Raw genomic sequence first — 14,438 nt, 5'->3', positions numbered from 1 at the left:
CTGTATCAAAATCTCCCTTTCCATACCCTCACTTTAATTTTGTCTTCAAAGCTAACAGCTGGAATACAACTACACACGGCCGCATACTATAGCCTGGCTAATAAACCGCACAGTGCTAATTCAATGGAAGGGGTCATACAGAGGGTGAATGTTGGGAGCTTAGAGGCACAGCTTGTAGAGCTGCTGCCCCACAGTTCCAGCGTCTGAAATCCAATCGACACTTCAGTGTTGACTGCGTGCAGCTTACATACTCCCTCTCTGGCTGCATGGGCTTCTCCCATTAAAACAAGAATGTAAGAGAATAGAGACAGCAGTGGCTACTCGGCCTCTCAAGCCTCCATTATTCAATATAAACATGGCTGATCTGCCCCAGACCAAAAGGCCTCAAATCCAGGCAGCATCCTAATAAAGCTGCTCTGCACTCTTTCCTACTTAATGGCATCTTTTCTATACAAGGATGACCAATGCGATATTCCAAATGTGGCCTCACCAATGTCCTGTATAACTCCAACATAACACTGCAGCCATTAAACTCAATGCCCTGACTGATGAAGGCCAGCATGCTAAAAACCTTCTTCAGAACCCTGTCTGTCTGCAAAGCCACTTTCACGCAACTAAGTGCTTGGCCTCCTAGATCCTCTGTTCTACAACACCCCCAGGTCCTACTGTTGACTGAGGAAGTTCTACCCTGCTTTGTCTTCCCAAAATGCAACACTTCACTCTTAGTTCTGGTAAGTTAGCTTAGAAAAGGTGTAAATGAATCATTGTTTCAGCAGGTAGGAAGGAAAGAGTTTAAAGGACATGTAGATCTTCTGAGGTTGCATGGGAAAGTGCAGTAAGATGTGTGGCTGGGAAAATGGAAAATGAGGGGAGCAATTCCTTTCAAATGCGGGGAAGATAGACTACAGGTTAAATAGTTCACCACTCAACTACTTGTTTTTATTTTAAAATTGCAATTTCTGAGTAGGGCTTTATTCATCTCATCTGTAGATTAAAATATCACACAGTGCAAGATCATTTTCCTATGCTTTCAAATATCCCATTGAAATTCCTGTAACAGCTACATCTGATCATCATACTTAACTACAAAGTAAAATTACATGGCATAATCTATTGAATAGGTTAATGCTCAAGCCCTGTCAAAATTGATAGAGGCTGCGGTTGAGAATTGCTCATTATTTTTGCGGAGAGTTATACAGCATAGAAACAGGACCTTCTGATCACTAAGTTGGCACCAACCATCAACACCCACTTACACTAATTGAAAAGGAATTTCCATCTTTCAATCCATTCCTTACAGATCTACCATTTCTCTCAGGGCAATTTATAGTTGCCAATAAGCCTATCAACTTTCGCATCTGTGGCAAGTCCTTATTTGTCTGACAGAGGCTGAATTCTGTACTCTGGAGGGTTGTGGAGGCTACATAATTGAGGTATTTAAAGAGCAGATGGATAAATGTTTGAAGGATAGGGAATTGAGTGATTGAGACAGATATACTAACATTTAAAAGGGGCTAGATGTGGATATGAAAGCTTTAGAGGGATGTAGGTCAAATTAGCTCAGATGGGAATTTTGATAAGCATGGACAAGTTGGGCCCAAGAGCCTATGTTCATGCTGTATGCTTCTACATAACTTTATGGTATTCAATGTTCACAAAGTGGTCTCTTCCCACAAAATGTCGAATGGGTGACTGCTTTCAGAGGACTTGCACTTGGTGCCTGGGAGAAACCCTATGCCTCCTATTATCTGGCATTTTGCATTTTCCATCCACTTCCACTTTGATCTATCTATGGCCTCCTGCATATTACAAGACCTAATGTACAGCTGCAAGAAAAAGTTTGTGAACCCTTTGCATTTACCTGTTTTTCTTCATTAATTACTCATAAAATGTGGTCTGATCATCATCTAAATCACATTAATAGACAAACACAATCTGCCTAAACTAATAACTTCTCATCAATACTGAGTGTATCATTTAAACAATCAGTCTAAATTCAAAAAGAAGTATGTGCACCTCCGGAGTAATGCCTTCTACAAAAGCTATTTGGAGTCAGATGTTCCAATCCTTGAGATGAGATTGGAGGTGTGGGTTGTAGAGGTGCCCTGCCCTATATTAAACACACACACAAAGTCAGGTTACTGACAGAGCCTGCTTTTCTCAGGAAAGATCTGTTTATGAGCACCGTGCCTCAATCAAAACAACTTTCAGAGGACCTTAGAAGAACTGTAGAGATGCATAAAGCTGGAAAAAGCTACAAAAGCATTTCTTTTTCAATCTTTTTATTAATTTCAAAATACAGAAACAGAACATAGCCACAATACAAATAGAAGGAGATGTAATGTTACACTTAAAAAAATTAATTGCAAAATCAAGTAGTGGAAATTAACAAAGCTCCCAAACATGTAGAACTAACCACAGATAATACAAAATAAAAAAAAACTGGGAAAAAAAATGAAAAAGAAAAAAAAACAAAACAAAAGAAAAATCATCCCCAAAGAAAAACAAAATTAATCAACTAATCTAAAAGACTTGGGCAAAACTAACAACTTAAAAATGGAAAAGAAGAAAACCTTAGTGTCGACAACTCCAATCCCCTCCAACAACAGTACAGGGAGATAAAACAAGTTTGGAAATGATCAAATTACATCAAATGAAAATGCTGAATGAATGGCCTCCAAGTTTTTTCAAACTTAATAGAAGGGTCATAAACTGCACTTCTAATTTTCTCCAAATTCAAACACACCATAGTTTGTGAAAACCCATGAAATACAGTTGATCTCTTTCCAATTCAACAAAATGGACCTTCTAGCTATTAAAGTAAGAAATGCAATTATCCTTCATGATGAAGAGGTTAAATTATTTAGGTCTATCATTGGTAGTCCAAAGATAGCAGTAATTGGATGAGGTTGTAAGTCTATATTTAGGACCGTTGAAATAATATCGAAAATATCTTTCCAATATTTCTCCAACAAGGGACATGACCAGAACATGTGGGTTAAAGAAGCTATCTCGGAATGGCATCTGTCACATATTGGATTAATATAAGAGTAATAACGAGATAGTTTATCTTTGGACATATGAGCCCTATGCACTGCTTTAAACTGTATCAACCTATGTTTAGCACATACAGAGGATGAATTCACCAACTGAAGAATTTTTTCCCATTTTTCAGTCGGTATATTAATCTCAAGTTCTCTTTCCCAGTCAGCTTTGATTTTATTAGAAGCATCAGGACATAGATTCATAATTATATTATATATAATTGCTACTACACTTTTCTGAGAGAGATTTAAATCTAAGATTTTTTCCAAAGTGTCCATTGGATATGGATGTGGAAAATTAGGAGAGACAGTAATTAAAAAGTTTCTAATCTGTAGATATCTAAAAAAGGGAGATCTGGGTAAGTTATATTTATTAGAGAGTTGATCAAAAGACATAAAACAGTTATCCAAGAATAAATCGCGAAAAGATATTATACCTTTGGTTTTCCAATCAAAGTAAGCTTGATCCATCGTAGAAGGTTGAAAAAGAAAATTTGATGTAATAGGACTTGCTAGAATAAATTGATTAAACCCAAAAAATCTTCGGAATTGAAACCATATACATAAAGTATGCTTAACTATTGGGTTGTTCATTTGTTTATATGATTTAAAAGAAGTAAAAGGAAGTAAAGTTCCTAAAACCGAACCCAAGGAGAACGCTTGTAATGAATTAGATTCAAGATTTACCCAATGAGGGTTTAAAGATGCGTCCAGATCTTGTAACCAAAATTTTAAATATCGAATATTAATTGCCCAATAATAGAATCTAAAATTCGGGAGGGCGAGCCCCCCCTCCTTTTTAGATTTCTGTAGATACCTTTTACCTAACCTAGGATTTTTATTCTGCCAAATATAAGAGGAAATTTTTGAATCTACGTTATCAAAAAAAGATTTTGGGATAAAAATTGGAACCGATTGGAATATATACAAAAATTTAGGCAAAATGATCATCTTAATAGCATTAATCCGACCAATCAAAGACAAAGAGATTGGGGACCATTTGGTAAATAAAAGTTTAATCTGATAAATTAAAGGTAAAAAATTAGCTTTAAATAAATCTTTATACTTTTTCGTAATTGTTATCCCTAAATATATAAATGAATCAGTAACCAATTTAAATGGTAAACGTCCATAAATAGGTACATGCTTATTTAAAGGGAATAATTCACTCTTACTAAGATTCAATTTGTAACCAGAGAAGTTACTAAATTGAGCTAACAGATCTAGGATAGCAGGAATTGACTTCTCCGGGTTAGAGATGTATAACAACAAATCATCGGCATATAATGATAATTTATGTATTTCGTTTCCACGGGTAATACCAACAATATTTGGCGAGTCACGAATAGCAATTGCTAAAGGTTCAAGAGCAATATTAAATAGTAAAGGACTAAGAGGGCAACCTTGCCTAGTACCACGAAAAAGAGGGAAAAAAGGAGATCTATAATTATTTGTACAAACCGAGGCTACCGGGGAGTAATATAACAATTTAATCCCAGATATAAATGTCAAATTAAAATTAAATTTCTCAAGAACATTAAATAAATAAGGCCATTCAACTCTGTCAAAGGCTTTCTCAGCATCTAATGAGATAATACATTCCGGGGTAGTAAATGAGGGGGTATAAACAATATTCATTAACCTCCTAATATTAAAGGATGAATACCGATTTTTAATAAATCCGGTTTGATCCATAGAAATAATTTGAGGTAACACCTTCTCCAGTCTAGTTGCTAGAATTTTTGAAAAAATTTTAGAGTCTACATTCAGAAGAGATATCGGTCTGTATGATGCACAATCAGTAGGATCTTTATTCTTTTTAAGAATTAAGGAAATAGAGGCTTCATAAAACGATTGTGGTAATTTACCTAAGCTGATTGCTTCCTTGAATATTCTAGACAACTTAGAAGAAAGAATGGAGGAAAAAATTTTTTAAAATTCCACTGTAAACCCATCCGGACCGGGTGCTTTACCGGAATTCAATGGTGAGATTGCAGTTATTATTTCTTCCTCTGAAATGGAAGTTTCTAATGATAGGCAATCTTCGGGTGATAGTTTCGGAAAACTCAATTTACTTAAAAAATCATGCATGAAATTAGAATCATGAGGAAAATCAGAGTGATATAAAGAGGTATAAAATTCTTGAAAGGTTTGGTTTATCCCAACATGATCAACTGTGAAAGTATCATCCTGTTTACGAATCTTAGTAATTTGACGTTTAGCCTAATCAAATTTCAATTGGTTAGCCAGTAATTTACCCGATTTATCGCTATGAATATAAAAATCACTTCTAGTTCTCATTAATTGATTTTCGATCGAGGATGTTAATAATAAGCTATGTTCCAACTGGAGTTCAACTCTGTGTTTGTACAGCTCCTTACTGGGAGAAATAGCATATTTTTTATCAACTTCTTTAATTTTATCAACCAACAGAAGTATTTCATTGTTAATACGTCTTTTCAAACCAGCCGAATAGGAAATAATTTGACCATGGATATAAGCTTTAAAGGCGTCCCAAACAGTTCCGTTGGAAACTTCTTCCGTAGTATTAGTTGAAAAGAAGAAATCAATCTGCTCCTTTACAAATTTGACAAAGTCCTGATCTTGAAGCAAAATAGGGTTAAATCGCCATTGTCTGCTAGTACAAAAGGTATCCATTAACTTGATGGAAAGTTTCATTGGAGCATGATCTGAAATAGCAATAATGTCATAATTACAATCAACTACATATGGAATCAAACGAGAGTCAATCAGAAAATAATCAATACGGGAAAAAGAACGATGTACATGTGAAAAAAAGGAGAATTCCTTATCATTTGCATGTAGAAATCTCCAAATTTCTGAAATCCCAGAATCCAACATAAAAGAGTTAATAATAGTAGCCGACTTATTCGGTAAAGCCGGACTACCTATGGATCTGTCCAGCATGGGATTCAAACATAAATTAAAATCACCGCCCATTATCAACATATACTCGTTTAAATTAGGAAAGGAAGTGAGTAAGTGTTTAAAGAATTCAGGATAATCCACATTCGGAGCGTAAACATTAACCATAGCAACCTTTTTATTAAAAAGTACCCCAGTAATTAACAGAAATCTGCCATTAGGATCTGAAATAATGTCTTGATGAATAAATGTAATTGAGGGATCAATAAAAATTGAAACGCCTTTAAATTTGGCTTGAGCATTTGAATGGTATTGTTGTTTTTTCCAAAACTTAAAGAAGCATTGATTGTCCTCTTTCCTTACATGAGTCTCTTGTGCAAAAATAATATGAGCATTCAGTCTTTGGAACACTTAGAAAATCTTTTTCCGTTTTATTGGATGGTTTAAACCATTTGTATTCCAAGAGACAAAATTAATAGTATGAGCCATAACTAAAAATTAACCCTTTGGTAAGTAAGGGGTTAACCATAATGTGAGCTCATGAAATCGGAAGAGGAACACAAAAGCATTTCTAAAGACCTGGGTGTTCATCAATCCACAGTAAGAAAATTGCCCACAAATGGAGGAAGTTCAGTACTGTTGATACTCTCTAGGAGTGGACATCTTGCAAAGATCACACCAAGAACACAATGTGCAATGGTGAAGGAGATGAAAAAGAACCCAAGGGTCACAGCAAAAGACCTGCAGACATCTCTAGAACGTGCTAAAGTCTGTTCACGTGTCCCCTATAAGAAAAACACTGAACATCATTGGTCTCCAAAAAAACAAAAAACATTACTGCACATCTGAAGTTTGCAAAAGACTACCTGGATATTCCACAATGTTTCAGGACAGTATGCTGTGGACAGATGAGATAAAAGTTGAACTTTTCAGCAGAAATGCACACCACTGTGTTGGAGGAAAAAAGGCACTTTTTCCAACACCAAAACCTCATCCCAACTGTGAAGTATGGTGAAAGGAGCATCATGGTTTGGGGTTGCCTTGCTGCCTCAGGGTCTGAACCGCTTGCACTCATTGAGGGAACAATAGATTCAAAATTGTATCAAGATATTTTACAGGAGAAATCAGGGTCCGCCACCTGAAGCTTAATAGAAGTCGGATGATGCAACAAGACAATGATCTGAAACACAAAATTAAATCAACAACAGAATGGTTTAATAAGAAGAAAACTTGTTTTGAAACAGCCAAGTCAAAGTCCAGACCTTAAACCAATTGAGATGCTGTGGCCTGACCCAAAGAGGGCTGTTCATGCAAGGTATCTCAGAAATATTGATGAACTGAAACAGTTTTGTATAGAGGAATAGTCTAAAATTCCTCCTCACCATTATGCAAGTCTGATCAGCAGCCACAGGAAACATTTGGTGGAGGTTATTGCTGCTGAAGGAGGTTTTCCCAATTATTAAATACAAGGGTTCACATACTTTTTCCAGCCTAGACTGTGAATGATTAAACAATGTGCTCAATAAAGACATGAAAACTATAATTGTTTGTGTGTTATTAGTTTAGGCAGATTGTATTTGTCTATTATTGTGACTTAGATGAAGATCAGACCACATTTTAGGAGTAATTAATGCAAATAAAAGGTAATTGCAAAGGGTTTCTTGCAACTGGATGTATGAAGATTGGCACGTCTTCGGTCGGGACGTGTTGCAGCCTTCCAAGTTCAATACCAAATTAAGCAACTTAAAGCATCTCACTCTCTTTGTATCAGAAAAAAAGCTCCAGTCCTGTCGAAGAGTTTCAGCCCAAAACGTTGACTGTGCTTTTTTCCATAGATGTTGCCTGGCCTACTGAGTTCCTCCACCATTTTGTGTGTGTTGCTTGGGTTTACAGTATCTGCAGATTTTCTCTTGTTTATAAATAAATAGCAATCAATATTGAGAACATGAGATGAAGAGTCCTTGAAAGTGAATCTTTTGGGGTTGGGAACATATCAATAATGGGACAAGTGAAACTGAGTGAAGGTATCCCCTTTTGTTCAAGAGCCTGATGGTTAAGGGGTATTAACTGTTCTTGAACCCGGTGATGTGAGTCCTGAGGCTCTTGTATCTTCTTCCTGATGGTAGCAATGAGAAGAGAGCACAACATGGGTGGTGGGGACCCCTGATTATGAATACTGCTTTCCTACTTAGCGTTTCATGTAGATGTGCTCAATGGTTGGGAGGGCTTAATAGAGTTATGGCAGTTTAAATGAAGAATAAAATACAAATGACTTTGATGAATTATAACTATCTAAAAATAAATTACTGCAGATGCTGGAAACCTGAAATAAAACCATAAAATTCAAAAATAGACAGCATGTTAGCAGCGGTGGAGAGAGAAACAAAGTTGATGGTTCAAGTGTGCATCTCTTTCTCTTTTCACTCTACCGGATCTGCTGAGTATTTCCAGTGATTTCTGTTTTCATTCCATTTTAATCCTTTTTTAAAAATGATCCAAAGAATTAACATTCACTAAATATTGGCTTGGACTTGCTTCAAATGACATGTATAGTTGTTATTATCACAGAAAAGCAGTGCTTTTGTCTTCAAAATATATTAACTAATCAATTTAATTTTACGCGGAAACTTTGAAATTATCATAACTGGCTTTGGGAGCCACCTCAAAACTGGAATCATATAACCACTTTGTTAAATATAAAGTGTATGGCATTTAATTTCAAGAATATTTCATGATTGATCCCAGGAACTAAACAGAAATATGTGTAGTGAGGTAATGATTAAAAATTGCAAACAGATATAAAAATAATCATGCTTTTATTAAAAAAAGATTAATAGTCAGCTAACCACTTCATAACATCAAATATTGAGACAATATTACAAAATCATCAATAGTTATATTTCTTGGTCAATTGTGCTTCCAATGAATACACCTGAATATCTTTGAAACACATCACAAGAAAAACTGAGTATGTGCACAAATGCATATAACTTTCATCTTCATATGATTTGAAGTTGATTCAATCAAACCAATACATATATCAAAATCCATTAGCTACAAAATAGATCACATTGCCCTTAAAAAGTTTTATTTTCCAATCCATGAACTACTTCTGGCATACCCTTTTATTTACTGCATAACAATATTTTTAAGATACATGTAAACTGCTTAAGTTTCGGTAAACTAAACTATTTTAGTGGCTACAGATTAATAAACAAATATTTTATGCAGCGGAATAACAGTTTTGTGGCAAATACGAGGTATATTTTTACAATAGGGTCAAATCCTATTGTAGAGGCACTTATAGCAGCAGCCTGTAGAGGATCTTCTGGGTGTTCCCAATTGCATATTATTATATGAATATTGATGCAGCTACACAAGAATCCAATAGGTTGTAGAAGCTAATTGCTCTATTGTCGTCTTTGGGACTTTTCAGGTCAAAGTTCATCTCTAGACTGAAAACAAAATTTTGTAGAGAATTTTAGTGTCATTAGTGGGAAAAATGACTAATATTCCTTAAAACTTGAAGACCATAACAATTTAATGATAAAGTCCATTATAAGAAGAATATCATCTTCATATCAAAACAAATTCATATATTTCATTTCTAGACAATTAATTAGAACTGGTATCGTCCAAACCTATGGAAATATTTGGGAAACATTTTCTCAAACTAGATTAAATGCAAGAAGATTCAGCAATAAAAAACAGAAATTAAACAATGGAAAATGATTAAATGTTCTAAAATATATAAATTAAATCTGGTCCAAAAATTATATAAATAATACCTGGCTTCCATTGATAGATGAAAAATTTAAAAGTTAGCATCCAATATTAGAATATTTAGTACTTACAAAGAGATATTACGGGAAAAAGCTATATTAAATATTCTGATTACATGGAAAAACTACAAAGGAATATAGAAAGGATAAAAGAAGAGAAAGCAGCGGAAAAAAGATCTAATAATTAAAAAGCTTTTAGTAAAATTAGTGAAAATAAATGAACACTGATGATACTATTCAGACCACTTGGGTAAAAGGAATATTTGTGATGCAGTTTCAGGGTATATTGAAACTACTAAATAGAGACATTACCTCAGTTTGCAAATAAATTTAACACCTACACTGTAGAACTACCAAAAGAAGCTGTAGAATATTTAATGGATGTGATTTAAAGAGGAAAAAGTTTGAAAGGAGTTACTTAAATTTAGATTAGACCAATCGATGAGATTCTGATGTTTTATATCCAAGTTGAGAGTATCTTGGAGAGAAACAATGGAAACTCTTGACAATTATTTTCAAACTTTCTTTGCACCAAATTTCATTGCTTAAGACTCTTAAGAACTTAATCAGAACACATGCACCAAAAATGCATAGCTCCAGGCTCTGTATTTTAGAAAGGTATGACAGTATCAGGAAGAGACTGTTTTTACTTGTTCTTGAGATATGGGTGCCACTTCCATTTACCCACTTTTAAAACATTTATTCTCCTCGTCAAGGTTGCTCTGAGGTGGCATGAGTTTACTGTAACAGTACTAGTGCTAATGGTGCAACCACAAAGATTTTGGTCAGGGACTACAAGTTCTTGCTTTGAAATCAACTAAGAAAACAACATCTATCCAAATAAGGGTTGTGCATTATTCAAAAAACCACAAGACCATAAGATATAGGAGCAGAAGTAGGCCATTCAGCCCATTGAGTCTGCTCCACCATTCAATCATGGGTTGATCCAGTTCTTCCACTCATCCCCACTTCCCTGCTTTCACCCCATACCCTTTGATGCCCTGACTAATCCAGAACCTATCTATCTCTGCCTTAAATACACCCAATGACTTGGCCTCCACAGCCGTTCATGGCAACAAATTCCACAGATTTACCATCCTCTGACTAAAGTAATTTCTCCACATCTCAGTTTCTAAAAGGACGTCCTTCAATCCTGAAGTCGTGCCCTCTTGTCCTTGAATCCCCTACCATGGGAAATAACTTCGCCATATCCAATCTGTTCAGGCCTTTTAACATTCGGAATCTTTCTATGAGATCCCCCCCAGCCCATTCTCCTGAACTCCAGGGAATACAGTGTCAATGTAACTCATTATCAATGGTGAAGGTCATGGATCTGTAGATCTACGTCCTGAATGTAGCTGTGACAGAGGGAATGAAGTTCAAGACTGATGTGATGGATTAATTTGGATCAAACAGGGAATACAGAAAGAGAACTAAGTAAAGAATTAGAAAGCAAAATCGTAGCGAGGAAAGGGCTGGTTCCTCAAGAAGCAGGCAGCCATTAAGGATCCTCACCATCAAGGAGATGTCCTCTTCTCATTACTACCATCAAGGAAAAGGTATAGGAGCCTGAGATACACACTCAACATTTTAAAAAGTTTCTTCCCCTCTACCATCTGAATCGTCCATGAACCCATGAACTCTGTCTCAACATCTGGCTCTGTTTTTGCACTATTTATTTGAATATAGTTCTCCTATCTTGCAGTCTTGCACTGTACTGCTGCCACAAAACAACAAATTTCATGACATATTTCAATGATAATGAACCTGATTCTGATTTCAAGAAGATGGCAGGGCTTTCCAGAAATGAAGGGGAGATTAATACGGCGGCTTCGAAAGAAGGTAGTGCTTAAATAAGGAAAACCTGTTTCACTGATGGCTGCAATGAAGCAAGATCTTATTATGGATGGATTGATAAAGGAGATGCTGGAATTCCAGAAAATACAAGGAGGAAGGAGAAGAAAGGAGAAATACAGAGTAATAAGACATAATAAATGCGTGATCATGCACTTTGGTAGTAGAAATAAATGTGCAGACTATTTTCTAAACGGGGAGAAAATCCAAAAATCTGAGATGAAAAGGGACTTGGGAGTCTGTGTGCAGAACACTCTGAAGGCTAACTTGCAGGTTGAGTCAGTGGTGAGGAAGGAAAATGCCATGTTAGCACTCATTTCAAGAGGTCTAGAAGGTTTACAAGAGCAAGGATGTGAAGCTGAGGCTTTATAAGGCACTAGTGAGGCCTCACCTTGAGTATTGAGAACAATTTTGGGCCCCTTATCTTAGAAAAGATGTGCTGCCATTGGAGAGGGTCCAGAGGAGGTTCACAAGAATGGTTCTGGGTCTGTACTCACTGAAATTCAGAAGGGTGGAGGGGGGGATCTCATTGAAACCTTTCGAATGTTGAAAGGCCTAGACAGAGTAGATGTGGAAAGGATGTTTCCCATGGTGGGGGAATCTAGGACAAGAGGGCACAGCCTCAGAATAGAGGGACGCCCTTTCAAAACAGAGATGCGGAGAAATTTCTTTAGCCAAAGAGTGGTGAATTTATGGAATTTGTTGCCACATGCAGCTGTGGATGTTGTTGGGTATATTTAAGGCAGAGATTGATAGGTTCTTGATTGGACATGGCATCAAAGGTTATGGGGAGAAGGCCGGGAAGTGGGGTTGAGGAGGAGAAAAAAAAGAATCAGCCATGATTGAATGGTGGAGCAGACTCAATGGGCCAGATGGCCTAATTCTTCTCCTATGTCTTATGGTCTTATAAAGGATTGGACATAGACCTTAGAGTCTACAGTACAACAGTTTATGACTTGGGGATGGGGATCTTCTATCAGTGAGAATGAAAGAGATGAAGAATACAGGTTGGTCAAGTCAGTTCGTTATTGATGGAATCATGATCACTCTGGAAGGTAAGAAGTTTTGGTCACGGAACTGGCCATTCAGTATTGCTTGGATTTTTTTTAGTTCAGCCAGATTATCAGAATTTTCTTAATTGTTCTTAGATTATGCTTCTCAAATATTCAGTCTACTACAGAACTGTAAGCACATTTTCTCTTTCTAATTTGTACCATACCTTTGTTCTATGACACACACAAGGGAAAAGGTCATCTTTTGGATGGTCCACTAGTTCCATGCCATCCCTAATCTTAGGCTCATTTATTTGAAGATCAGCATATTCCTGTTTTATAAAAAAAATGAGGAAGCAGAGTTTGTTAGTAATATGTTACATATCATCTAATTGTTTTCATACAGCATTTTTAATATAGCAATGATGTCCCAAGCTACCTTTCAGGAATGTGACACCAGATGTGTAAGGTCATTAAAAGCTTCATCAAAGAGATAGATTTCAAGAAGCACAACAAATGAAGAAACAGAGGTATAAAGAATTAGGAGAAAAAATCCACAGGTTAGGCCTTAGCAGCTTACAGCATGAATACTAATAATGGAATGATTAAATTTAGATATGATTAGGAATCTACAATTTGATGAGTGCAAAGAGCTTACCACACTACAGTACTGAAGGATATTGCAGAACTAGGGAGGAGTGATGCCGTATGGGAATTGAAAACAATGGTGAGATTAAAAATGGAGCCATCTATATTCCTCCATTTCCCACATGCCTGACTCATCTCACCCCCCCCCAACCCCCTCAGCAGACAGAACAGAGTTCCCCTGATCCCCAGATCCACATCCAGAGTATCAGCTTCATCAGTTCACCAGTTCCTCTGAGATCCCACCCCCAGCCACATCTTCCTCCTTCCTTCCTCTCTGCTTTCCGTAGGGACACTCTCTCTCCATGACTTGTCTAATTGTCCCTCCTCACCCATTCCTTCCCTGTCTCTGGCACTTTAACCATGCAGATGTAGGAGGGGAAACACGGCCCTTTACCCCCTCCTTTTCCACCTGGGACCTAAACAATTTCTCGGAGGGCCAAAACTTGTCCCTGTACCCCCTCCCTCTCCACCATCCTGGCACATACACAAGACCTTGCAGGTGAGGCAGATATTCATGTGCACTCCATTTGAAGGCACGTGAAGGACTGAAAATCCTCCTGTAGCCCCCTTGATCACATGAAATCTCTCTTATGGATGATGTAAACAGGCCTCTCAACCTGGGAGTACAGGTGCACATTCCTTTATCTGAAATTCTGAAATCCAAAAAGCTCCGAAAACCAAAGTTTTTTTCGCCAACAGCTGACATCACTCAGGTGTGACGTGGCAGCACTAGCAGAGGCCCCCAGATGTCAGTTGTGGCTCAGCGCTCGTACTGGTTACACGTGCATTTGCTGTTCACTGATATTTTGTGTTCACTGTTGACTTTGTGTTTAATTTCACTGTGAAAATGTCAAAAAGAGCTGCAGATACCCCTATGAGTAACAATGAGAAAAAGAGAAGGAAGCATCTATCATTATCAATAATGCAGAAAGTGGAGTTATTGCAGAAGCTTGATCGTGGTGTGTCTGTACGTCGTTTTACTGAAGAAAATTGTGTCGGAACTACCACTGTATATGATTTAAATAAACAGAAAGACAAGTTACTGAAGTTTTATAGTGACAGTGACATTCTACATTTATTCCAATAAGTCATTTACCATGTGTTTGATACGGTTCATTTGAAGCTGTATGTTTTTATGTTTTATTGAATATTTTTGTCGGAAATAAAAACTTTTCTTGTCATTATTCCCTAAACAATACAGTATAACAACTATTTACATAGCAGTTACATTG

General features: G+C 36.7%; 1 protein-coding gene across 4 annotated transcripts in view; it reads right to left on the bottom strand.

The window, feature by feature from the left end:
- Positions 1-8,749: 8,749 nt before the first annotated feature.
- The window catches only part of poglut2 (protein O-glucosyltransferase 2), a 101,796-nt gene continuing 96,107 nt past the window's right edge, over positions 8,750-14,438 (bottom strand). For all 4 annotated transcript variants that reach the window (XM_063053773.1, XM_063053775.1, XM_063053774.1 and 1 more), the window contains 2 exons: positions 12,786-12,890; positions 8,750-9,385 (listed from right to left, as the gene is read on the bottom strand). In XM_063053773.1, coding sequence (XP_062909843.1) covers positions 9,368-9,385; positions 12,786-12,890 — 123 coding nt within the window. In that variant the 3' untranslated portion in view covers positions 8,750-9,367. The remainder of the gene's footprint in view (positions 9,386-12,785; positions 12,891-14,438) is intronic.

The sequence above is a fragment of the Mobula hypostoma genome, chromosome 7, assembly GCF_963921235.1.
Source record: "Mobula hypostoma chromosome 7, sMobHyp1.1, whole genome shotgun sequence".
Lineage (NCBI taxonomy): Eukaryota > Metazoa > Chordata > Chondrichthyes > Myliobatiformes > Myliobatidae > Mobula > Mobula hypostoma.
The sequence above is the reverse complement of the archived record's forward strand: the minus strand, read 5'-3'. Positions and strand labels throughout refer to the sequence as shown.